Below are 26,571 nucleotides of genomic sequence, written 5' to 3'. Positions count from 1 at the left end.
CGTATCACCAAATTCTGGGCCGTATGCATAAGCAGTCTCTCAGGGCCCCCCCCGCCCTTCCTCTGTTGATTCATGTCTCTGTCATGCATGATGTTTTCTCTACCTTTACTTTCTTTCTTTATTTTGTTGTCTTGGAACCCAAATTTCCCTTTCTTGGTGAAAAACATGACTATGGACATTGGTGCTAGAGCTGGGTTTAGAGATTAATTCTAGTGCTGGGGCGGACTAAACCATTTTGCACCTTTAAGTGGTGAGAGGGGCTGTTACAGAGCTTACATTACTGTTTTTTTACAAAGCTTAGTTTTTTAACAATTTATTCCCCAAAATCAATTTAGTTATGGCACTAAATACTTCCAAATGAAAATTTGCAAAGAAAACCAAAATTTTAATTCCAGGCTTTTCGAAGGCCCCCCTCCCATTGGTGCCCTGAGCAGTCAGTCACATTTTCTTCCCATTACGATGCCTCTGGATCCAGGGCAATATGGAGAAAATGAAATATATATTTGACCAAATACCTTGATATCATTATTGTGACAATGTTATAGGGTTGACTGTTGGTTTCACAAAATATTTACGCAGTGAGATTTTTGATAAATAATCATAAGTTATGTGGATATAATGATTAAGTGGGTAAAGCAAGTAATAAAACAGCTAGAACAGTCTGCTCGTGTAATGCTGGAGAATTTTACCATGTTTTTATATACTCTGAGGAAGGCTTATTTAAAGATACTTAAAAAAATACTTCATTATATGATAGATATACACTAAACACCTGTCAGCATTATCAGCACAATAAAAAAACAAGAGAGCAGTTTCATCCATGCAGGGCTGGCATGCAGCATGCTCAATGGAGCACACAATATGGTTATTGTGTTGTCAGCACACTCACGCGCATACCAATTGACTTTCGTCGCTCTTTGTTCTCTGGACAGAGACTTGTTGTATCAGGAAAAAATAACAGAGTCATTCAGAGATGCTAACTGAATTAGCTGTCCACCCTCTTTGCCAAACTGCTGTTGTTTTTACTGTAGATTTTGTTTAGTAGGCCGAAACATTTTAAACAAATACTTTCTGTTATTTTCTCATTGTCTCTCACTCTCTCTCTCCCTCCTCCGGACACAAATCCACAAACACAGACCATTCACCTTTGGCCTGTTGTAATAGCTGCTCATGGCCTTACGCTCCTGCTACCCAGCTCCAGATGTTATTGACACACCCCCAGGAGTCCTACAGAGACAAATTTACACAGACACACAGTCAGACACTGACACATGCACACAGTCCCATAAAGCTCTAACAATTCATCTCTCTGCAGGCCACCTCATAAAGTCACTTACACTCACACACACATTTACCCCCAGTTGTGCTTCAAACACACACATGAATCAGGATTATGTTGGAAGCCTGTCATGTCAAATAACACATGGGTATCATTTTGGACTCTGAACTAGTGGTGTAACAGCCAGAAAGTAGGTACCTAAGTAAGAATCCCATTTGTCTTTGATTTGGTTGATTATGAAGTCGTGCAATTCTGCTGGGAGATTCTGCAACAAAGCTAACATCTCAAAAACAATACTCTGCATGTTTGTTCAACAGTGGAGTCATATCTCGCTGGTCTCATGCAAACACATCCTGATTTGTTGAGTTGCCACAGTGACCTGCAGTTTGACTGACTGAAGGGTGCGGTAAGACAGGTCTTCACCTGCAAAATGTCAAAAACCCTGTGAACAACCCCTAGCTGTGAACAGCACTGACAGCATTTATTTCACATTCAGGAGCCATCCATCTGTGAGGCAAAAACTGAAAATGAAGGTTATTGTGCTGCATATTGCCTTCCTGTTTTACACATGCACTGTAAAGACCTCTGGGAAGGGAAAAAAAGTGAACAAGTGCATGTGTTACAATTGAAGAGAACTCATCTTTTGTTGCATTGTTGAGATGCTTTGCACTGTGGGGAAGCTTGTTATGGTTTAGACAAAGTATGGGCAGTAACACATCTGTGTATGCATGTGTGCCCGTGTGTGTGTCCCCCATGCACAATGAAAGACTGAACACATGGAGTACTCAGCTGTCCACACGCTCACGTTTGGATATGAAAGTTTTGGATGCTCTTGGGCAACCAGAAATCAAACAAGTAGTCGTTTTGTCCAGAAAATTCAGCCTGTTTTTTGACTCTTGTCATAGCCTTCGCTAAAGAGCTCATGTTGTGCGGTTTGTTGTGTGTCATCGTTCCTTGCCACACACTTTTCTCTCTAGGTGACCTGTGTGTTTGTCTGTTTGTCTGCAGGGCAATATTCGCATATGATGGATTCAGCAACAAGCTTAAACTGGCTGACTCTGGAGGTAAGACAGACTGTCTAGGTGGTATGTTAGTCTGAAATGCAAACTGGATTTCTAAGCGCAAGAATGAAACTTGTCGGCGTCTTTAGTTTGGCCTGAAAGGAATTCACATGTCCTCCTGTGTTTAGAAAATATTCGAACATTCTTACAATCTGCTATTGAGAAAAAATGTTACATTTGTGTTGTCGACCTCTCCATCATTCTCATTTTTTTCCTTTGTTCCCTTCCATCCTGTCTCCTTTCTAACAGCGGGTGGTGTGGCAGAGCTGGCAGCGAAGTTTCACATCTCCAAGCCTCAATATGGACTGTGCAAAGTGGGAATTGGGGAGACAGGAGGCCCCCGGATTGCTATGATCAGCTGGGTGAGTGGCAGACAGGCTCATGAGGTTTAGCTCATGTAAGCTCAAGCTTATCATGTTAAATAAATACACATACCAGCAATAATTACACAAACAGACCTAAGCTTTGCACATACACATGAAAATAGCAGGTACATACACAAGTGCTTACAGAATAGCATTCATTTAGATACAGCAAAGTAATTTAGTATTTCCAAGATAATGGGTTTAACATCTTACGTGGTCACAGGAAAAATCTATACACTCATTAATCCGTAAAATGCTCTGGAGAAAATCCTAAGCTACTTGACTTATTCACATTCTGTGGTCGTGTTTTGACACAGGCTTATAAGGCATCTGACGTGGGAAAATGTTGCGAGAATGTGCGTCATTCAAGTACAAAACTTTGTGAATCACAGGGCATGCCTAGTGTTTATTGGACGGTTTTGGGACACTCAAAGTACCTTTCTTTACATGTAGTTGTAGTACATAGATAGAAGTTCATATACAGTCATAGAAAGACATATTCACATGTTCTGGTCATGAATTAGTCCAAGAAAGAAATTCTGAAAGGTTTAGAATAGGGCTGTCACTTGATTGATTTTTTAAAGTTGTAATTAAGGCCAGAATTTTAACAGTTAATCACGATGAATCGCATTTTATAATCACATTTTTTGAATTCCAATATTTTGCATTTCAAAACAGTTTTGAATTGCATATTGACAAGATAAAGAAATTCATATCAGATTGGCTTCATTAGGAATCGAATGACCTCAAAAATCTGCATGGGACCAGCATAAAGTGGGCATGTCTGTAAAGGGGAGACTTCTGTGGGTGCCCATAGAACACATTTGCATTGAGATATCTTGAGGTCAAGGGGCCGCTGTGAAACGGCCATGCCCTTTTTCCATTGTCAAAATTTAGCCTAAATTTGGAGTGTTACTCAGCAGGCATGACATGGTTTGTACCAAAGGATTCCTCAGGTCCTCTAGTTTTGTATGATGCTGGGACTGTTGGCCAGCGATTAATGCTATTAAAGAAAACCAAAAAAACGTTATGTACAGACCTTAATCACATTGCGATTAACTCGTTAACGCTGACAGTCCTAGTTATTTGATAGATACTGCTGCATAGTTCTATGATGATATCCTGTAAATTGTACATGATTATGACTTAATATTTGAGCTTTTATGTTTTTACTGAGTCATCTATCCATATTGGATTAGACTACAGCAATGTGAATCCTATTGTTCTTCAGCCTCTCATCCTCCCCTTTTTTTAGTCCCCTCTGACAGAGGTATGATATGAATGTAAGTGTCTACATCCTGTGTTTGTCCGCAGGTCGGCCAAAATGTAGAGGACTTCCGAAGGACAGAATGTGCCAGCCACATTCCAGCCATCAAAAACTTCTTCAAGGTGCAGTATACAAAGATGTGCTTAATCACAAATTACTTTTGTTCACATCATCCAGTAGTTTGACTTTGTGTTTGTTTTTTTGTTTCCCCATTTAACACTGCATTAAAGATGACATTGTTAGCATTGAAGAGTTGTTAGTAGCAGTCCAGTACATCAAAACAATTCAGACATAATATCTGGCACTCTTTGTTCTTCCAAACCCCTGCTTCAGAGAAAAAGTTCAGTCCTCTTCTGTTTTCCTGATCCCTGGACTCTCGACTTTGTGCTCACAAACTCTATATTTACTCACAGTAGTTTACTTTGTATTGTTTTGAGAGTTTCCTGTCCTCAGTCCACTTCCTGTGTTTGGTTATGCCATTGGTCTGTCCGCCATGGGGTAGACAACTGAGTTTGGGCTTGGAAGCGCCATTGTTTGTTGCGCAACCTGAAGTCACATCACAAACTCAAGTGCTGATAGAAGAGACAGAAAGTAGATGGAATAGGGATGGAGAACTTAAGTATGTTTCTATAATTTAGGTGTGTGGACAGTTTATGAGCAACTTTGACCATCACCATGATAGGTGCAACTTCTCCTCTCCATCTGTGCTCCTCAAACTGTGTTTAGCACTAGGAGACGTTCAACTGACCCCTAGGTTTACTGGTTTCCATATAAAGGCATCACCCAGTCAACTGCTGAAGCATCTGTGGAATGTTTGTTGTTTTTTGTCTCTTTTTTTTTCGAACAGTGAATGTCGAGTCTGGGATTTTGTGAGCCGTGGTCTGAAAGCGCTGAACCCTTCTGTGTGTGCTGTGTGTTTATGTTTGTATGTGTGTGTCTGTGTCTGTGAGAGAGAGCACCCTTTGGCCCATATACATATGCATCTGGGATTTCAAAATTGTAGAGAAATCATTACTTGGTTAATATGGCGTGGAGTGAGGAAAATTGTTCTCCTACCGAGAATCATGGGAGAATTGTGACCCCTAACCTTAGCAAACGCATACATATATACATTAATCAACGTATCCGCATACAACGGTTTGTATGATATCCTACAAAAATGCAAACACAACAGTTTGTATGACATCCTACGTATTAGCAGTACACGGATGACGTTATGTCTTTAACATGAAGTTACGTAGTTAATGTAAAGTTGCAGAAGTTATATTTAGAAAAAAAACATGGTGAAGAAGTTCCCTTAAAATGATTCAAAGTTCAAAACAGCGATCTCCTGGAGAAATTCCTGTGTTTTGTGACCCATCCACCACCCCAACCTAATTTCTAACTGGACCGAGCTGCACCGCTTCCTTCTTTACTCCCATCAGAGCATTGATCATGTGATCACAGCCTTCCAATATATATGGGTTATACACAAATTACTGACTCATCATTATTTGAATTATGTATGAATTATGGTGCATTACTTTTTGTAGGAAAACGTGTCACATCAATGCAATCAAGTTTTAGTCTCTACTGTCACTACTTACCCACATCTGATAACAACAAAATGTGATAACAACAAAACATGAAACTATTGATTTTAGATTAAGACCAAACGGCTGTTCTGACAAATGTTAGCTTAAACCATAAGAATTTGTAAAAGAGCATGAGTTGTTTTTTCCCTTTAAACAGCAGCGCAGACTTGGATTTATTAGTTAGAGCTGGCCAGACTAAAAGAGAACATGCTGTATCACCTTGCACATATGGATTGCATTGCAGACACTGTAGTAATGATAAGCAACTGTGCTTGCCTATCTTCTATCCATTCTAACTTTGCCAGCAGACGTGATGTTTTTCACTCTCTGTTAAGGCTACATAAATTTTTCACTTTGTCTGGTCATCACGTACATTGTTCCTGAGCAAAAAGGATTTTGAAAGCTTGTTTCATATGCTGGCAAGGAAAACTGTCAACATCATGGGAGGCTTGTAAAACAGCAAAGTCTGCGTCATACCTCAGTCTGGGAAATTATCTGGGCTTGGCGTGTAATAAATTCCTGAAAAATGATAAATCAAACAGGTTTGTTTAGTTTCTAATAGTCTTCACAAGGATTTCACAGCCATGCAAAAATTACAAGCACATGAAGTGACACTATATATATTAATATTTATACTAACTGATACCAGTGTTTGTATCTGTGGAGACATTAAAATATCTCGTGATTTAATAATACACCACCAAATTACCAACATATCCTCATACAACAGTTCATATGATATCTTACAAATTTGCATAGATAATGGTTTGTATGATATCTTAAAAATATGTATTTTTAATGGAGAGTTATGTTATTATCACTTGCCTTAGAAAGTGATGATACATAGGTTAGGTTTAGGAAAAGAAACATAGTGACAAAGTATCCTAAAATTAAAGTTCTCATGGTTTCACATGGTCCAGAATACTGGTTTTACTGGTGAAAAGTCCTGTGTTGTTTGCCTCCTTAATTTCAGTCTTTATAGTACTTACTTCTTAAATTCCCATCAGTGCATTGGCAACTCAGTGTTGATTGATATTAATAGTTGATCATTGGATGATTTGATTACTGCTCATTTAGTATTTAAAGTCTGTCTTGCAAAACCAATGTTAATGCAAAATCAAAGTATCACTTATTGCATTCATGGGAAATCTGTAATCCAAAACAATATGTGACTGTTTTGACCATAGACTGTATATAGCGATCTTTATATACAGTCTGTGGTTTTGTCATAGTCTCAGGGGAACTAGAGCACCTGTTGTTTTAAAGGGAAAAGAAAATTAAATAGAGGGCTTGTAGGATAGTTGCTGATAGTACCTTGGTCACCAAGACAAGGATGTGTTTTAGTGTCGTCTACTTCTAGAACAGAAAGTAAACACTCATCTAATTCCTACATGACCTTGTAGTGACCGGGTAACAAAACTCCTGAGATAACCCACATCCATAAACTGACTTATGATAATAAGTTGGGGCTCAGTTAGCTTGTTTTCTAAGAATCTTGGCTTTCATTGCATTGGATTCAGTTATTTAGAATTTCCCTTGGCACTTTGTTAGTTTAGTTTAGTTTAGTTTAGTTTAGTTTAGTTTAGTTTAGTTTAGTTTAGTTTATTTGTATTTGTATTCTTTCCTCCCCTCTTTACTTATTTTTTTCACTTGGTCTCAGTCTCTCTGGCTTGCTATGCTGCATGTCCCAGCTGGCAGTGAGGGGGTTTTGTTAAGGCGAGTCAGCAGCAGCGGCAGATTTGGGTACGTTACATACTGTACTCCAGTGTGGCGTGAAGTTATAAAAACTCAAATATGAATAGGGTGCAGATGTTTCTATTGTTCTATGTTTCCATGAAAATAATAGCAGAATAGAGTGAGTCAGAAGGGTGTGTGTGTGTGTGTGTGTGTGTGTGTGTGTGTGTGTGTGTGTGTGTGTGTGTGTGTGTGTCATCAGATGTTGATACTGTTAGTGATACACTTCAGGAGAAGGTAGATATGAGATTATCTGATATACAGTAGATATGAGAAAGTGTTGTAAAGCTGGAAATTAAGACACAGGAGAATCTTTTCTATCCTTAATTTTATCAAATGTGTACTTATATTAATCAAAAAAATATTATAAGCATAACCATATTTGGCGATCTGACAGCTGGGCACAAGGCCAAATGTCTTTTAAGGTTTAGCAAGGGATTTGGACTGCAGCAAAGAACAGTACGTCTTTTGTGAATAAGGAATAAAGCAACATGTTTGGGTTAAGGCACTAATCCCCGAAGCACTTTAGATCACTCATCTGTCATCTCACCCTGACACACTCTTTAGAACAAAGGATTTACTTTAATGTCAACCAACACAGCCCTTAATTGCTGCTTCTGACTTATTTTAACTGAGGAGCTCTCATTACAAAGTGGCGTAACTTCTGAGTAACATAATACATTAATAATGCAAGAAGAATCCTGTCTACTGCACTTGAATCAACTTACATTATTTCTGCATTACTAAAAAATAGAAGTTTCTAAAATTGTAATCAATTTAGCTATCAGTGTAACAAAATCTAAATTCAGAATTCTACATATATACAAATAATAACGTTTATTGTAAGTGACCCTTCAATCAACTGGGTCAGACTTCATCTGGGGACACTTGGGTACCCACATCCACCTACAGCCTTTCACAGACTGAACAACTCCTGAGCAGAAGAGAGACTGTATGAAGCAGTTCCAGAGCAGACAGTTTGTGCAGAGTTGAGCACAATTACTGTATATGGAGCCAGTAACTCTCAACCTGTCACATCATCTTCAGTTCATTTTCTTCCCAGAGAAGTTATATTCTTACACCCATAGCGAGTTTTCATTGCCAAGTTCATCAATCCCACAAATCCTAAAAAGACAGTTGGTTCGCAGGCAACAACCCACTCGGACGTCATACTGAGATTTTCCAAAGGAACTATCTAGGGTATGGATATGGATGAATATGACACATTTAGCTAATTAGAGCAGTTTACTATGAAAACAATACAGCAAACTTACAGTAATTAGAGTAAAATGCTCAACACTCGCTGAATGCCACTTTGGAATTCATTAAACTTCCAACAAAACATGTTATTGGGTTGAGACAGGGTGAAAATAGGAGGGAAAAGAACAATGAGGGGAAGGTGAGAGACTGAGAGGAGGGTTGGGTCTTTTTTAAAATCTTAAAACCTTGATTTACATATTAAAGGGACAGTTCACCCCAAAATCGCAAGTACATGTTTATCCTTTGTCAAGTTGCCTGTTTTTTACCAATTACCAATTTGTGATGCTCAAAGCCAAACAAACAAACAAAAAAACAGTATGTATGTTTATGGGTTGTCTGTCGATCTGTACATCCGTGATATCTCAAAGAAGCCCTTTAGGAATTCCTTCAAATTCGGCACAAACATCCACTTGGACTCAATGGTCAACTGTTTAGATTTTGTTGGTAAAAGGTCAGTCTGACATTTCATCTGTCTCCTTCTTATGAACACGATATCTCAAGAAGGCCCTAAAGGAATTTCCTCAAATTTTGCCCAAACGTCCACTTGGACTTCGGTAGAATTTGGTGATCAAAGGTCACTGTAACCTTATAAAACATATTTTTGGCCATAACTCAAGAATTCATACTTAAGTTATGACAAAATTTCACATAAATAGAAAAATAGAATGAAATGATAAAGTGATGGCATTTTATGCTATGTATAAGGTTAAAGGTCAACTTCACTGTGACTTCAAAGCATTATGCCCTACCAGGTTGAAGATGCATTTAACGCACATTTTTTTTAGTTTTAGAACTTGTAGCTTCTCTCCAACAACATACACATTTTAAGTCCTGTCAGCTGTCGTTGCAACATTCGAGTCTGGACAGACATAGATATAATCTGTAACTGCAGTTTGACTGGTTTATGAAAGCATGCAACAGCAAGGCGCTAATTCCAGATGTAATCTCAAACACCTGTGAACTACCATGCTTGTACTATGAACACATTTATTTCCAGTATGGGTGATCCCATCGCTAACCCTGGCAGTTTTTGAACCTCCTGTACTTAATGACAGTACATGAGGACGCAGGGTTGGTGTCAGTAATAGCCAACATTTTCTGCCACTGAGAGCTTTTTGCTGCAGATTGTGTTTCTGTCTGTTTCCATGATTTTCCCAGCATCCCTGGCAGCAGTGAGGGCTGCTTGTCTGGTCTGTGTGTGTGCAGTTGGCAGTGACAGCTAGAGTGATATGGATTATACACTGCACTGACATGTATTATAGGGCACAGTGAATGCTCTGTTCAGTGTCAGTGTCAGCGTTGTCACTCAGATAAAGCTGTGGTTTCCTGTTGGAGGCTGACAGACCTGGCCTTCCATCAACAAGCCTGGACTTACATGGAAATTATTCTGAGGTCCTGGCCACATACAAATGCCTGTATACATGCTTGAGTTCAGCTCATGTTTAACACCTATCCATCCAATAGAAATAGCAATAGTGGAACAGTATGTTTTGAGTCTGTGGTTGTTGAATATGATCCATCAATAGTCATTTTTTTCATATCTCTGAATCTCCTTTAAGCTTCACTTCCAGGTATTGAGCAACTCTTGCATGCCAAGGGAGGCTCTCTCTTTTCCTCCTTTTTTTACAAAAACACATGCTTTCACACCCTATTTTTCTCACTTTCCCTATCGCTCCCCCGATTTCTCATTTTTTCCCATCCCCCCTCTGCCATCTATAGCCATCCAAACCAATGCATTCCTGTCCTCACGCTGAAGCCAGGGAGTATTTTCATTCTCACAATCCTTAAAACTGAAGCAGTTGCACAACATTTTGGCTCCAAGTTTGCATAACTCCAAGTCAGTCCAAGAGAAAACCACTAGAGGGACTGTGTGTACTTGTGGATGGATTTCTAGCCTTTGTGTACAGTTGTGTGTGGTGCTACAATACTGTATGTAAGCGTGGATTAAATCCACATCTGTCTTACTCTACTTGCTCTTTTTCACTCCCTGCCCTATGTGTTTCAGGAAGCACACGTGTTCATTAGTGCAGAGAAAGTGGAGGATGTGACAGAGGAGAAGATAAAAGCAGAACTCAGCAAGGCCCAGGCCCAAGCTCCTGCACAGTGGGTGAGAAGGAGCTCCAGGTCTGCGGACAAGGAGGAATTAGTGGTGAGTGTCCTGCTACACCTCATGTGCCCATTAGATGGAGACAGAGACTTTCATAAAAACAGTGTGTAACATTTTTAGCCAGAAACTTGCTTCCTCTGTGACCTCAATGTTTTACTTTTACTTCTAGTTATTTAGTTCATGCTCATTAAAATAATGAATGAACAATGAATTTGAAATTGTAAAGTACAGGTACTGACAAATATGCAATATTATTCAGGGACATTAAAAATGCCTCTGTATGCTTAATTGGAAAGTTAAAAGATTTTTTTCGCTGCTGTGATCATCATTTCTTTGATGCTCTTTTAGGGTACAAACTACAGAAAAACGAATGCTGCAATGGAGATGAGACGAATAAACAGAGACTCCTTCTGGGCACGTGCAGAGGTATGCCAAATCATCCTTCTCTCAATTTGACCACATTTGAGTAGCTAAAATATAGTTCGGCCAGATGTTTACTGTCACTTACACTTCAAAAGCTATTTAAAAGAGCTGATTCTTTTATTTGAAAGTGAAATGAGATAATATATCTTCTCCCATTGTTTCCTGCAAGCGTGAAGAGGAAGAGAGGAAAGATGAGGAGAAGAGGCGAGCAGCAGAGGAGAGACGCCGGCTTGAGAGAGAAAGAGTTTTAAAGGAGCGGAAGGATGCAGAAGAGAGAGACAGAAAGATGAATGAGAAGCTGCAGATGATTGAGGAGCAGAGGTAGGAACAATGTCTGTTTCCCGTAAATAGTGCCCTCCAGTGGCTTTATTTTGAAAATGATTGGAGGAACAAAGTAGGTTAATGTACACTGTAAATACACTGTATTTTGAGAATGATTTTTGGATAGTGGTAATAAGTGTGTATTTTATTTGTTTTTCTGTCTCACAGAAGGAAACAGGCAGAGCAAGAGGAAGAGCTGCGTAGACAGGAAAAATTAAAATGGGTGAGTGACTAGATGTTTATATCTTGTTAGAAGTTCATAGTTTTTGCAGGTAAAATGATTTCCCTTTGGCAAGTGATCAAGTCATGTCTTCATGGACTTTGTCTCTTGGCAAAATGGACACCTGCTCTGCTGACTTCAGGCTTTGCAGTTTGAAGAGACTGACTTGAACTCATTGACCTTTGTGTAAGAACTGGATTGACCTTTTCGCTTTGTGAGGTTTGATTCTAAAACTATAATTGTTTCTGAATACATTATAACTGACCCCTTGATCCACATAAGAGCCATTGTTATCTGCCACATCCTCTGCTCATGTGCACAGACTGATTTATTTTGTGCTTCATGAACAAACAGCAGAGCGATTAAAAGATGGAGTGGATAAAAGTATCCACTGCTGTTCTGTGTGTAATAACATATTTAAAGAACTATGCAACAAGAACATCATAACTTAAACTTAACACCTTAAACCAAACAAATTAACCTGTCACTGAATCCTTGTCAGGCACTCTGAATGGTCAGGCACATATAAATAACCTCAGACAGCAAGACATGACAGATGTCTTGACAGTTTGACACATAATTATTCAGTATGCTGAATGCACTCTTAGGTCGTGGCTTGCATGATCAAAGTGTGCAAAACTTAATATGATGTTTTTTTCAAATTTAAGATACACCAGATACACCAGACGTTGCTGTAAACAGGAGAAAGAAAAAAAAATCTCTGTTTTGGAGGCGGGTTGTACGTGTGACCATGATTTGGAATAGTATTGTTTCAAATGTTTGATGGATTCATCGAGATACATTTTGATTCTGAATATTTTTACTGTTTCATTACTCATTTTCTACAGTATTAATACTATCAATACTACTTTCTTGCTCTCTCCTCTCTCCAACACACACACAGCTACAGTGACCCTCATGGCACCACCTCCTCTCACTCACTCCCTATTCTCAATTTAATTTAATGTAATGGGGTTTATTCCCATGGGAAATATATGTCTGCTGAAGCAAATTTGATATAAAAGCAAAAAATGTGTGTACAAAAAGTAGGTTCTAATGGAACGAAGAAATGTTATGTTTTTGTATTTACTTGAACTTTATTGCATTTTGAATGTGTGACAACCTCAGAGGTTTTTGATCACTACCCCAAGGCAAATATTTTCAGAATTGTTTTAATAAGTTTTAATTATTGTTAATTAATGTTTACAACAATTATTCTGCTGTTACTAGCTCTGCCAGTTTGTTATCATGTATAGCTTTTTTACATTTATATATGAATAAAAAAAATAATTGTATACCCTCAAGGTCAGTTTTCCCAATGGTATCAAAAATTGTATCTCACATCATTATTTTTTAAGGTAATGAAAAATTGTATTATTAGAAATTCCAGTATCATGAGGGGGCGTTCCTCAAAAAGGTTACAAAGATATCTGCCTTTACTTGAGAATGTCTCTGAACCTGGTTATAAGTGCAGACCGCTTTCAGTTCATTTATATTTGTCAGGGGTAAGTCTAAGGGTGATTATACTTGTGTGTATTTTGGGGTTTACAGATGTCAGAGCTAAATACTCACAAGGTGTTGCTTTATTTGCTATGTTCAGAGTGGGCACTGATCTTTGTATCATTAATTAGGGCTAAATGTCAAAACATACAAGTTTTTCAAGTCTCGAGTGTTGTGTCATCTACTTTTTTTCAAATAGTTCTATTTTAAATGAAGAGATTAAAAGTGTTATGTGTGTGTGTGTGTATGAATATGTAAATGAGATTGCTGCTGTGTTTCTGCACTGACAGGAGCAGCAACAGAGGGAGCATATGGAAGATATGAGAGCTCGTCTTAGAAGGAGTGAGTCAATAGAGAAAGCTGCAGTAAGTAAATTATTACCTCTACTATCATAAACGCATACAGCTAACATTGCTTGATACTGATTAGTTAGTTCCTTTGTCAAAGACCTGAATTGGTTTCTAGTTAGAATGTTAGATTTTTGTAAAACCTGCTTCAAAAACTCAATCGGCTAAAAGTTTGTTTAAACTTTGGACTGTATGTGATTTGACCTGTAGGAGGCAGCAGCGTTAGTGTCCCAGCGCTCCATGAACCCTCGGGAGTTCTTCAGGCAGCTGTCATCATCATCACAAAGTCCCACCAGCCCTGCATCCTCCCGCACTGGTATGGATGTGTGTGTGTGTGTGTGTGTGTGTGTGTGTGTGTGTGTGTGTGTGTGTGTGTGTGTGTGTGTGTGTGTGTGTGTGTGTGTGTGTGTGTGTGTGTGTGTGTGTGTGTGAGTGTGAGTTAGTGATAGATAGGTAGAGAGATAGAGAGAGAGAGAGAGAGCTCAAAAAGAAAGTGATGCTGCCATGTGTACTGTGTGAAGGTCCAGATGAGCTTGGATATAGCCCTGGATTGCAGTGCAAGTAATTTTTGTTTATACAATGTGAACTACTCCCTGTTTCCTTCCTCTCAAGGCAAACCATTCAGAAGATACCAGCGCAGCCTGACAGACACAGCTTTTATCTTCTCTAAACCAGAAGGGAGCACGTCATCCTCCCCTTATAGTTCACCCTTGGTCTCCCCCTTCTCCCGCGGTCCTACCTCCCCCGTCTACCGTACCATGTCTCCCCCCACGAGCCCCGATTTCCGCCCTGTCACCTCTCCACAAAGGCCCAGAGCCCCCATGTCACCGCCCACATCACCTCTTCGCCCTGCCCCTCCAATCTCAGCCCTGCCCAGCGTCCCACATACTAACAACCAAGTTCAGCCTATTGTTGAGCCAAAACCCCCTTCACCCACAGAACCCTCTGCACCTCCAGCCTCCCCTACTCTCTTGGCTTCCTTGTCCCCCAGTTTAGTGAAAAACAACCCTTCTCAGTCACATCCCGGAGCCCTGCCTACCTCGCCCCCAAACACCCCGATCGAGCCAGAGCGCTCAACTTTCTGCTTCGAGTCTGGTGAAGCTCCACAGGCTCCAACAGCTCCTCTTCCAGAGAGACCACAGCTAAACACAGGTACGACAGTACAGGATACATCGGGATCCAATTGTACAAAGTCATCTTCTAGTTTTTGGGGTTATCTGTAGAGAAGGTCGCAGAAACAACAGTGAATGGTGATGGTGCAGTGTGAGGAAGAGTATAATACTCTGTTTATTACTTTGCCAAAGACATTAATCGTCTGACATTAAGTAGTGGTTGTTAAACATTTTATTACAGGCTAAAGTAACTTAGATGCTTCTGCCAAAAACTACTCCACATGCTCCAAACTGTGTAAAGCAGGCCAGGGACTATGAATCAGTGGCCTGTTATACAGAAATGACAGAGCTCAGAATATTTTTACAGTCCAGTCACAATTAAATATTCCTAAAGTCCCCACATATACTTAAAGTCATGCCAAGCTCAACTGTAATGTGCACCCAGAGAACCCGACTTTTGCATTCTCTATAGTGCAGATTTTCAGCATATATATACACAGGCTCCTTTAAAACATGTATTAAAATCACTGTTGTGTATGTGTGTGTTTTTTTAAAGTATTTTATTGTTGTTTTTAAATTATTACAGATATTACATGTAAATAAAATAGTCTTTGCAGCAAATACGGTGCACCATAAAATGAAAAGACAAGCTAAAGACAAAACAAAAGAAAAAAAACAGAATGTTACATGTTAATTACAATTTCCATACATTTTGAAGATTACATGGGCTACAGAACTTTTTATTCTTATTTCCAGTTGCCCCATCCCCACTCCTGTCTTTGGCTTTATTCATCTTTATCAACAATTTGTTTCAAAAAGTACATGAAGCTCCCAGAGATATTTTCAAAAACTGCCAGCTTTCCCTTTGTAAGATATGATTTTTTTTTTGCATTGCAACACAATGTTGATCAATCCGTAATATATTGCTTTGTACTTGGTTTGTTCACATCTTTTAATCCTGTTGATATTGCTCAGTGCACGGTCACTCTTTACTGCTCTGTTTTTAACGATATAATTTTCCAATCAACAGACCTCAACACAGCCACTCATGTGCACACTGAGCTGGTCTCAGACACTGGCTACAAAGTGCAGGCTGTACTGGTGGAGGAGGACGAGGAAGAGGATGTGGAGGAGCATGAGGAAGATAAGGCTGAAACACAACCGCAGCCCTGTGCTGTTACCACAGAACCAGTCCAGACTGAGGCAGTGGAGCAGGAGGAAAAGGAGGATGAAATGAAGGAGGAGAAGGAAGTGGACAAGGAGCAAGAGGAGGAGGTATTAAATCAGGAAGCTGAGCCTGCACCCATGTTGGAGCCAGTTGAGGTGGTGCTGGAGGAAGAGGAGGTGAAGGTGGATCAAGAAAAGATTGACCAATCAGAAGACAGTCAGGACCTCCCTAAGCCTGCTGAGCTTCCAAAGAAAGAGGAAGAGTCAGCACTCACTGGTAACCCACTTGTTCTTGTATCCTGTTATTTGACTTGATTGACATTTCCATACTGTATTGTTACTCTGTCACACATCATTTATTTTTAAATCTTTATAAAAGTTGAAATGTCATTCGATAATATGTTGCACAGTGACAAAAGACTATCATTTATCAGATGCCGAACCACTTTGTCAAGTAATCAAACACGAGACTGTCGTCTTGACAACCAATGGGATTACCAACGGAGAGGACACACAGGAGCAGAATGGCATCGGTTTGGCAACAAATCCATTTAAACAATATTACACAATGCAGAATTATTCAGTGACAATACCTTACTACATTTATTCTCTGTGTTGATGAATGCGTTTCTCACTGGTCTTCCTCAGAGCGATCTTTGAGTCCATCTGATACAGAACTCAGCTCGCTGAAGCTGGCAGTGAACTATGATCTAAATGGCCAAGCACAGGAGGATCATGTCATTGAGGATAAGGAACAGGAGATCTCAGAAAATGGACAAGAGGTACCATATTTACAAACACAGATTGTTTTAGTACAGTGTGTTGCACAAAGCCTATCAGTCCAAAAATTGGAAATGTTCGAATTTAAGTCTGCTCTTAAAGGAGCTGTATACACCATTCAGAACATGTCAGCGATTCTGAGTCTTAGCCAGGATTGCTTGCTAGCCGCCAGGTTGGCAACCTGGCGGCTAGCAGCTAACAGTCTTAATAGCACGAACAGTGCTTACAACAGCAACAGTGCTGACAGCGCTAACAGTTTTAACCTGGGGGGACAGCGAGGGGTAGGCGTTATGCTTCCGCAACAATGGCATCCACGTAATAAGAAGTAACTACCACAGGAGCGCAGCGCAGACCAGCAGTGATTAGCAGCCGGACCCTCTACCACAACAAAGAACAGAGAAGCTCGGCTTACAACACACAGAGGTAGCATGACTTTCTCTGCTCAGGACACCATTACTCAATAATATCTTTACATAGCAAATAGTTGTTTGCTGCTACTGTATGTTAATGTTCTGAATGTTGAGTAGTACACAGAACCTTTAACTAAAAACGTGTACATATTGTTAATATCAAAGTTTTCATTCCAAAGAGCATAAAGATAGTCTTTATATTTTCTTTGTAAAAAGTTAAAAAAAAAAAAAAATGCATATAACTAAAAATAACGGCTTACATAATGTTTTAATTTGTTCCAGAATTAGAGTATACTAATTGCTCAATTTTTTTTACAGAAATGTCAGATAGAATCTCGTAGTTTTAAGATGGTGGAATATGTTAAGGGTTTTTTTCAAGCTCAGTAACTTTCTAAATAAGATATGTGGCATAGTTTTCAGCAAACTTTACTCAGAAAGCAGTAATGCTTTTTCATACATATTTCGTTGGTGAGTATTTACAGCAGCAGGACAGTGTATGAAGGATTTAAACTCAACTACAAGGCAGCGTTAAGATTTTTCTCAGTGATGTGTTTACAACAACAAAAGGTTTTCTGCACAGAGGAATAAGATATAGCCCATCAGGTTTCAGCTACACAGGCAATACTTGTTAACAAGACCAATTCATTGATGGTTTTGTTTGTTTAATGGGCTTTCTTGAGAAAAAGAAGAAAAAAAGAAAAAAATCAGCCTTGTCTTTTAAAAGTCCATACGAAGAAAGTTTCCGTAAAAGTGTTTCCATTTTCCTTTAATGTGTCCTGTGAATTTGAGTTAAATAAGGTGTGTGCTTCATGATTACAGCCTTTATCTGTGTGCATTTTTCTCTCCACTTCAGGTTTTAGCCGAGCAGCTAATGTGTGTCCGAGCTCTTTATGACTACCAAGCAGGTAAGCTCCAATTTAGAGGATAATCGCCACGCATGTGCACACAAAGTGCTTCCACTTACAGTAATTACTCCGTGATTACTGGGTCCTCACCATGTTATCTTGGTGTGTTCCCACAGAGGACGAATCTGAGATCTCCTTTGAACCTGGTGACATCATCAAGGACGTGGAAACAGTGGACAAAGCCTGGTGGAGGGGATGGAGCAAAGATGGCCGTCAAGGCTTGTTCCCCGCCAATTATGTGGAGACCATATAGAGAGGCAGAGACACACACACACACACACACACACTCAAAAACACATACACTCAGGGACGCCATCTCCCCTTCTGTTTGTGCATGTTTTTACCTTAATCCTCCCACTGAAACTTTGTAGTCTCTATTTTGTCGGAAGGATAAAGAAAGATGTGACTCCCTGTTTTGTATAAAGCATAGAGAAACACGTGGCTCTCTATTTTGATGTTTTTTTGCGCAAAAAAAAATATTCTCACAAGTGTGAAGAAATTACCCAGCCTTATTTTCTTGGATGAAATAGCAGAGACCTTTTTCCTGGACCAAAATAACTTATTTCCTTTTGAGATACAGCAGGAATGTTGGTGGGAGGGATCAGATCACGGTGACAAAGGATCACAAACTTGCTTTTCTTGTGAGAAAACACAAACAGATTTTTATAGTGTATCGTCGCCTGTTTGATCTACACATATAACAAGCATTATGCTCACCGTTGGCTTTGTGTGTTACATTGCTAAAAAATCATTTTTACTGCTCTTGACTGGTATATATAATCAAGACACATGTATCCGACATCACCTTATAATCATCTTCCTGTATTTCCTGAGTTATTTTGCAGCACTGTTTTGTTACTTACAGTCTCACAGCACATTCTAATTACTCGAACAGCAGCAAAACAAAAAGACAAACGAGGAGAGGAAAAAGGCACTGTACTGACACCTGTGTTACTCACTAAGTCTTTAAGATTGACCATAGTAGTTCATATGGTGATGGCCTTCAACGCATTTTGTGATTGTCTTAATTCTTTCTAGATTTTAAGAAATTAAAGCATTCTGTAGACACACAGATGATATGAAAAAAAAACTTACTCTTTTAATCTTCTGTAATATCTTAATACTCTACACTGTATATAAGAATGTATAAAAAACATCAAAGATCTCTTTTTCTATGCTTATATGTTTGTATGCTGTATGCTTGTTTGATGGTATGTATGTTCTTTGTATTTACTCCAAAACTTACAAATATATAGCTTCTACAAACTGCTTTAAAATGTTTGTCTCCTGCTTTTATTTTTTAAATCTACATGTTCCAACAACCATAAAGAAGCTCTCATGGATATTATCATTATTGTCAGTTATTGTTTTTTTTTGGGTTTTTTTTGAGCGTCCATAACATTTTAAATTTATCGTGTCCGCTATATTTTGTTTTTTTAGGCATAGTCTTGCATATTTTAAATCTGCAGAGTGTCCTTCTTATTATCTTTACATATTTACCTATATGTTTTTTTATTATTACATCAAAGTAATGTAACTCACTACAAATAATTATTTTTCAACAAATGTTTTAAACTGGGCAAATAAGTTGAAATATAAGCCAAAAGACCTAGCTGCACGGTGGAAAGACACAGTGCAACAGAATGAATGTTTAGTTCTGCATATATGTTTTTTCCTGAAAAGAATATATTAGGATGCAGCCGTTTGTAATCACCAACATTTTAATTTGTAAGTGTAATTTAACTTCATATTTTTTCTCAGCAACTGTATCTGATTAAAAGAACATTTATTTTGTAGTTTAATTACATCTAGCTAGTTGTTTCCATACACTGATTAAGCAGCACAAGGTTTTTCAGCAACAATGCATGTCTTTTCAGGCATTTTGCAGGACTTCTAAAATTTTCATATGTTGTGAAAAAATTTGCCATGTACATAAGATATTCAGTACTTTTAGATAAAGCAACTGAAAATGATTAATTTGATTTTCATGGCACGCTAAAGTACTCATGAACATAACTATAACAATGATCACAAACAGGTGGTCTCTTCAAAAGCACAGCACATGTTTAATTCTATCTCATAAAAGAAAACAGATTGGATAATTTATTTATTCCCTGGAGAGCACATTTTAAGCAAGCGTTTAAAAATTTATTGATGTATTTTGCATTATTTGTACATTTTTATAAGCTTTTCGTGAAAAAAACTTGGTTTTAACTAGATATCTCTCATATTGTGCTAATTTATGCATTGCTTCTTTTATTCATTGGGCTGAAGAGAAAAAAAGTTGTTAACTGTGGTGCTGTATTTACACCTATAGGTGGAGACATTGCCTTTTCCAACATGTCAGTGACAACATTATTGAGAGAGCTGACTGAAATGAACAGATTCCTCAGGACAAAAGGCAAAATATTTTGACAGGCAGAAAGGAGGCTCATTGTTACACACATTTTAGAAATGGGATATCCAGACATTTCCAAAGCTAAAAATTGCTAATGCTGCTACACCTCAAACAGGATTTTCCCCCTAGGGTAATAATGATTGATTGAATATGACATTAATATTTCTTAACCATACACCTTTAATATTTATGTGAGGGCTAGGTTACGCTCTTGTAGTGCCAGTTCAATAACAGCGTTTGGCAGATGTGCCTCTGTTCGGAAATAGAGAGGTAATGTTTGACATGGGTCTCATCCTGCCTGAACTGATGCCTGTTGACAGACTGACTAAATCTATCCAGGAGACTATTCTGTTGAGGTTATCCCAGAAGGCTAATCACCAGTGATATGTGTGAAAAGGTGATGAGCCTGTTATGAAATACTAATTGGGTTGCAAGGAGAGGACCATGAAAAGCTCAAATGAGCAAGATTGAGAGATAGAAAAAATATATAATTTAAGTTTTAAAAAGGAAAACTTAACATTCATTATATATAATTTTACATTGGTGTGCATGAGAGAGATAAACAGCTATAAAGAGAGAGGACATCTGTGCAATTTGAAGGCAAATTGATCTCGACAGTTGTGTTCCCTCTCCTCTCACTTTGCCATATCCCTGTTCCCATGGTCATCCCTACAACTCCAGAGATCCCTTGTCTCTTCAGATTAGGTGGACTGATAGGGAGACACCGGCTAATGTGCCAGTCAACCTTCCCGTCCCTTGCTCCTCTGTCTTGAGGCTGTTCCTTCCTTCTGTGACCCTCATCAGTAACAAAAACCCTTTGACCAGGGTGCTAAACTAACAGAGAACACCCCCCCCCCCCTTCCTTTCTGACTTTCCCTTTATCTCTTATTTAACTGACAGAGCCTATCTGACCAGTGGAGAACTGACAAGTGTGGGACGGCCGAGGTGAAGTGGCGGTAGGGAAGTGCCACTCACTGTAGTGTTATCAGCATAAAGGCCAACGACAGACACCTAATCTGACCTGGCTGCTCATGGCTGGTGGCTTATTGGCTGTGTTTCTGCTCTGAAGTCAGATTCTGGCAAACCTCGGAGGGGAGGATAAGCTCAGACACACATATGAACACAGGCACATGTAAAGCACACATACATGTGCAAACAAGCACCCACTATTATTAGCATCCATTTCCGAGCCAACCTCCTTCTCCTTGCCACTCCTCAACCCCTGCCTGTCACAGTCTGACTAATAGTTTGCTGCAACTTTTTGTGATTAATTAAGTGTTTGGGAGAGTGTCAGTTTGCAGGAGAAAAAAATCTTAGCACAGCAGTCTCATAACTCCATGTTTAGCCGTCCATCTTTTCTGTAGCTGCGAGCACCTGTGTGTAAGCATGAGCGAACGGGACTTGTTTTTGGCTCATTGTTTTGCAGAGTAAAAACATGAAGGACGGGGTCGTCCTGTCTGTCCTGAAGGCTTCAGGTTACCATACCAATATTTGTGCCAGAGGACCGCCTGGCTGGATCTTCCCCACTCTAAAGTGCTGTGAAAGTTACACTACCCACAGTGCTCTGCTTTCGTAAAGGTTTGGCAGAGCTCAGCCATGCGGTGTTATTTTTAAATACTTAAGAAGCTCCTGTTTTTCTCTTCCCTTGCTGAAATAAAGATCAGTATTTGTAAGCACCTGTACGTAAGAGCACTCACTGAGAAAATGGGTCTCATTTTCTTCTTGGCTCTTTGTTCTGCGGGGGCAACAGTTACCACAGGCAACATTTCATCCATCGGATCAAACATTACCCGCTGGCTATAGAGACTCCATTGCAACCCTTGGTGCTGTTTCGAAATGTGAATCCACCACTGATGCTGCTTGTGAGACAATCTCAAGGCTGCAACTGTTATCTGGGAAGAATTTCTCTAAACTATTATGCTTCCTCAACATAAATCAGCTTTAGCTGGGTGATAATTCCATCTGGTGTAAGTCTTGATTAAACCTTTGCTTTTAGACATCTCTCTTGTTCTTGACATTGTCATTTTCTGTTTTCTCTTTAAAGATAATCTTCAAAACCCCTGAAGTAGATAACGCCTTGGAAGCTCCTGATGGCTCCAGCCAAGATTTTACTGTCAGCATAGAAACCGGCCCATTAACTTCTGAAGCCCTCTTTGGCAAAGATCCCTTTCCTCTACATTGCCATCAAAAAGCTATTTCCCTCGGCCAGTCCCACACAGCCCTAACAATGAACAGAGGATTAGAACATCTCTCTGTCTTGAAGCAAAAAAAGTAAATGGATTTAAAAAAAAATCTCTTTTTACCAGTCATCGGTGAAGACTAGTTGGCAGCATTTCATCCGCAGGATTTTTCCTGACATGATTCCCAAGAGGCGGTTTTTGCTTTTACGATACAATTCCTACGCTTACAATCAGCCAACATGTGGCATTGTGATCGAATCAGAGAGATTTTTTTTTTCCCCTCTTCAGTTTGTAAATGGTTAAGTCTCTCAGTCCATTGTGAAGGAATCTTCAAAGTGGTTGGAAACCACAGGGGAACATTGGTAGTTGTTAATTAATGCAACAGACTCCGTACAAATGCTTTATTTTCCTGATTCGCGAGATGAAAAAATAAATCACGCTTTGAATCTAGCAACAGGCGCGTCCAACTCGGTTACCTCATCTGAAGCCCTTCTCCTGGACAATGAAATGCTGTTGTCTCTCTGAAAGCCATACGTGATTTTTATTAACTCTGCTGTGGTTCCAGAAGAAATATCTCCCTCTCTGGTTTAGGTTTATTGGATTTTTGTTCATACCGATCATTTATGTTTCCATTCAGTAAATTGACGTAAAATGTGTTTTTCTAAAATGATCTTTTCTGGTTTTTATGACTATCATTGAATTTGAAAGAAATGGGAAACATGACAGAGGCTGCGGTAACCGCTGAAAGGCAACTAAAGCAAAATTGGCCCAGATGAATGCCGGATAATGGGGTTTAATCTTAAGATTTTCTAAATTGCTTTCAATCCAGTAAATGACTTTAAATGTTCTGGATTGCTTGTGATTGTACACATTTTCATATATTTTAATAAACAGCAACAGTGAAAATTCTATGACAATTGGTGAAATATTGTCAGAGTAAATCATCATCTTTAACTGAAGACTAAATTGTTTTCAGAAGTCACCAGTCAGCATACAAACATGGGTAAAATCTTAGTGGTCAATAATGGGGTGAGCTGTCCCTAGAGACTAGCAGGGGTGAAAAGCACTCATTTTCTTAGTGACTCACACACTCACACACACGTCCGGGTTTCACACACACTGCCTGTGGCACCACAATCACTGCCAGATGCTGTGACTTTCTCGCAGACAATTCATTTCACAAGTATCCCTGAAGGAGCCATGCCGAGGGTGGCATTTGAGGGAGACGAATGTACATAAGCATGCGTGTGTTAGTGAGTGATGGGGATACGCCGGTGGCAGTGCGTGAAAAGGACACATATGAGATCAGATAGAGTTGAGACTAATTCACAGCCTGGCCTGAGGACATTAAGCAGGATAAAGTGAGACATCTTTTCTCACACCATTTAGGCTAGGCCCATGGGGACACATTGTTTATTTCTTGGCTGAACTACATGATTTCAGGCTAAAAGTGCTGGTTTGAAAACACTGAAAGAAAAACCCCAACATTGAAAAAACATTTTTAACCCTGAAATAAGACATATACAAGAACTTGTGCTTCACGCTGCTGTTGCGATGATGGTGATGTTAACCGTGCAGATTTATAGTGGATGAGACACCCAGAGCCAGCCCTTGGCAGGCCAGGCACGGTGCCCGCCCCAGGGGAGGTGGATGATGGAGAGCAAACAGCTAATAATTAATACCATGATTACACAGGCTGCAACAACACAGGGAGACAAACCTTCACACACCCAGGCAGGGACCTGACCAAGACTGATAGCACAGGAGCACACAAGTACACACACAGATGCACAAATATACAGACAGCGGCATGCACACACTGTATCTGTCACCCACATGTTCTAACAGCAACCAGGGGCAGCACTCCCACAATTAATACCACAGCATCTAACAACTCTTTGTTCATACTGAGATCAATTAGAAAATGTGAAAGCCACACTGGAGCATTAGGGGACAAAAAAACTGTAATTTTGTAGTTTGGTTTAGATTTCACAAGGCCTGTGAAGCATGGAAATTATCTTTTATTCTATTGCACTTTGCTCAGATGCACCACTGCTGCTTGGTGTTTCACTGTAAACACAGAACCATTCCCTGTGTGTCAGTTTGGCTGCTGTGAGACATTTAAAGTAAATAAATCCAGCATGCTAACCAACCACTAAACCCTACCTGCCATGTGTAGTGCTGATACTATAATTCAAAGGCTAAAAAGACCATAAAAATGTGTTTAGGCTGTAACAATACCGCCTGGACCCCCCTGTGCGTGTGTGGATGAAACCTCCCATCCTATACAGCCATTACCTAAGCCACACAGTAGGATAACAACATAAAAACGTCATGGTTGCCCTCATTAGCAGTCGGGCCAGAGCTCCTTTGATTTGTACGTGCATGCACAAGGTCTGCGATGGCTTCCATATGGGCACCCCTTCATTTTTTAATATAACCAGCATCACGTTACTCCGAGATGAGGTGATCCCAATTTCTCCAAAACCTCAAGTATTTTTCTAAATGTGCTCGACATGTCCAGGATTTCCTACCATTTGAAGGGATGCAGGGGTGGTGTGTGTTTTCACTACAGTGCGGCTTGCCGAACCCCCTCATAATGGTGTGTGTGTCAAATGCAGAGTGGGAGAGAAAGACAGGTTGTGCGCAGTATGTGTGCATGAATGTGTGTGTGTGTGTGTGTGTGTGTGTGTGAGTTAAGAGATGCCAACCATGGAGGGGCCATGCAGGGCCCGGGGCCCACAGCCCTTGGCCACCACTTCCTCCCGCTTCGTGCCACATTGACTCTGTTTCCATTACCGCAGTGGAAGGAACAATAAAGGGCTGATGTGTGGATGTGTGGTCTACTAGCACAGCAGAGGCCTGGACAACCCAGGACCGGCTAAGCTAGTGAGACCTGGACAGCTTTGTGTGTGTAGTTGGTGTGTGTGTGTGTGTGTGTGTGTGTGTGTGTGTGTGTGTGTCTGTGTCTGTGTCTGTGTCTGTGTACTGCATGTGCTCTAGCTAACGACAGCTTATCAGACACATGAGAGTAAAGTAGAGGACTACTGCAGTAATCTTGTACTTTTCTGGCCAAATCTAATTTTTACACCTCAGCCTGCTTAAGCCAGGTAATAATTTATCTGGACCCATCTACTGTTTAGTTTTTCTTTGCTTTCATCTACTTGTGAGTCTGCATTTGGTATCAAATACGCAGCTGTAGATTAAAAGAGCTCAATCATAGTTGAAACAGACAAAATTAAATTTGATGAAAATTTAAATCTGGCTGTGATATACAGCAATAAATTAGCTTATGTTATACAAAAGAGTTTCTCATCCCTTTGTTTCTTTGTTTGAGGAGATGATGACACATTTGATCCTGTCTCGCAGTGTCACATGTCAACCTCCTTATGCCCTGTCACTCTGACAGCTCACAGCCCGCAAGGCAAAGGATCATGGGTGCTGTGTCAGACACAGCGGGGAGGTCGGAGGAAGGCAAACTAAATACACACTGAGTGTTTCTGTGTTTGCGTGTACACTTGTGTGTCTGTGTGTGACTATGTGTGTGTGACTGAGTGTGTGTGTGTGTCAGTCTGAAGGGATGGATGCATGCCAAAGGCGAGAGCAACACCATGTCAGAGTGCTAGCAGACGATGCCCATTTCAGATACACTAATTCAAACAGTCAGCTCAGCCATGAAACCATTTCCTCCCGTGATTCCTCCGTTCCCTTCCTCTCTGCTCCATGTGCGTCAGCAGGGTATTGTAAGGTGTAGCAACAGTCAGACCTTAGTCTGGGTTAGTCCAAATTTCATTATCTTAAGACAAGACAAAACAATATCAAAGAGCATATGATGGCGAAGGCTGACTGTTATGTTGCCTCATATCACCTGTGCCTTGGTTGGGAAGTTGCACTTGAACGCAGCGCAGCCAATGACTAATTAATACATTCTGCACCTGCGTGAGAGGAAATAACTCTCCATACCAGCAGGTGGCAGTACTCTGCGGCAATCGTTAAAAAAGGGAGGACTGAAAGGTAGGGGTGGATCTCACTGAGAAACTGAGGACACTATCGGTTGACAGTCTGTAACTTAATGCAGCCCGCCCTTAATTATGCAGAAATTTAAGCCTTTACAAAATGTAAATGGGTGAGTGATACAAAAATTCATCTCCCCTGCCGTCG

The 26,571-nt window shown here is 39.9% G+C and overlaps 1 protein-coding gene across 1 annotated transcript in view; it reads left to right on the top strand.

Moving 5' to 3' along the window:
- Positions 1–19,109, top strand: part of LOC121944494 (uncharacterized) — a 38,368-nt gene extending 19,259 nt beyond the window's left edge. Inside the window, exons 2-16 of the mRNA XM_042488301.2 lie at positions 2,288–2,343; positions 2,590–2,702; positions 4,020–4,094; positions 10,546–10,689; positions 10,996–11,073; positions 11,240–11,391; positions 11,560–11,614; positions 13,402–13,476; positions 13,669–13,774; positions 14,071–14,610; positions 15,601–16,014; positions 16,172–16,270; positions 16,386–16,519; positions 17,781–17,832; positions 17,949–19,109. Of these exons, the coding sequence (XP_042344235.2) occupies positions 2,288–2,343; positions 2,590–2,702; positions 4,020–4,094; positions 10,546–10,689; positions 10,996–11,073; positions 11,240–11,391; positions 11,560–11,614; positions 13,402–13,476; positions 13,669–13,774; positions 14,071–14,610; positions 15,601–16,014; positions 16,172–16,270; positions 16,386–16,519; positions 17,781–17,832; positions 17,949–18,085 (2,230 nt within the window). The 3' untranslated portion in view covers positions 18,086–19,109. The remainder of the gene's footprint in view (positions 1–2,287; positions 2,344–2,589; positions 2,703–4,019; positions 4,095–10,545; positions 10,690–10,995; positions 11,074–11,239; positions 11,392–11,559; positions 11,615–13,401; positions 13,477–13,668; positions 13,775–14,070; positions 14,611–15,600; positions 16,015–16,171; positions 16,271–16,385; positions 16,520–17,780; positions 17,833–17,948) is intronic.
- The last annotated feature ends 7,462 nt before the right edge of the window (positions 19,110–26,571 follow it).

Source organism: Plectropomus leopardus, chromosome 4, assembly GCF_026936395.1.
Source record: "Plectropomus leopardus strain MGB_pleo_1.0 chromosome 4, ASM2693639v1, whole genome shotgun sequence".
In the NCBI taxonomy this organism is placed as follows: domain Eukaryota; kingdom Metazoa; phylum Chordata; class Actinopteri; order Perciformes; family Serranidae; genus Plectropomus; species Plectropomus leopardus.
Note: the sequence above shows the minus strand (reverse complement) of the source record. Positions and strands in the feature narration are given on the sequence as shown.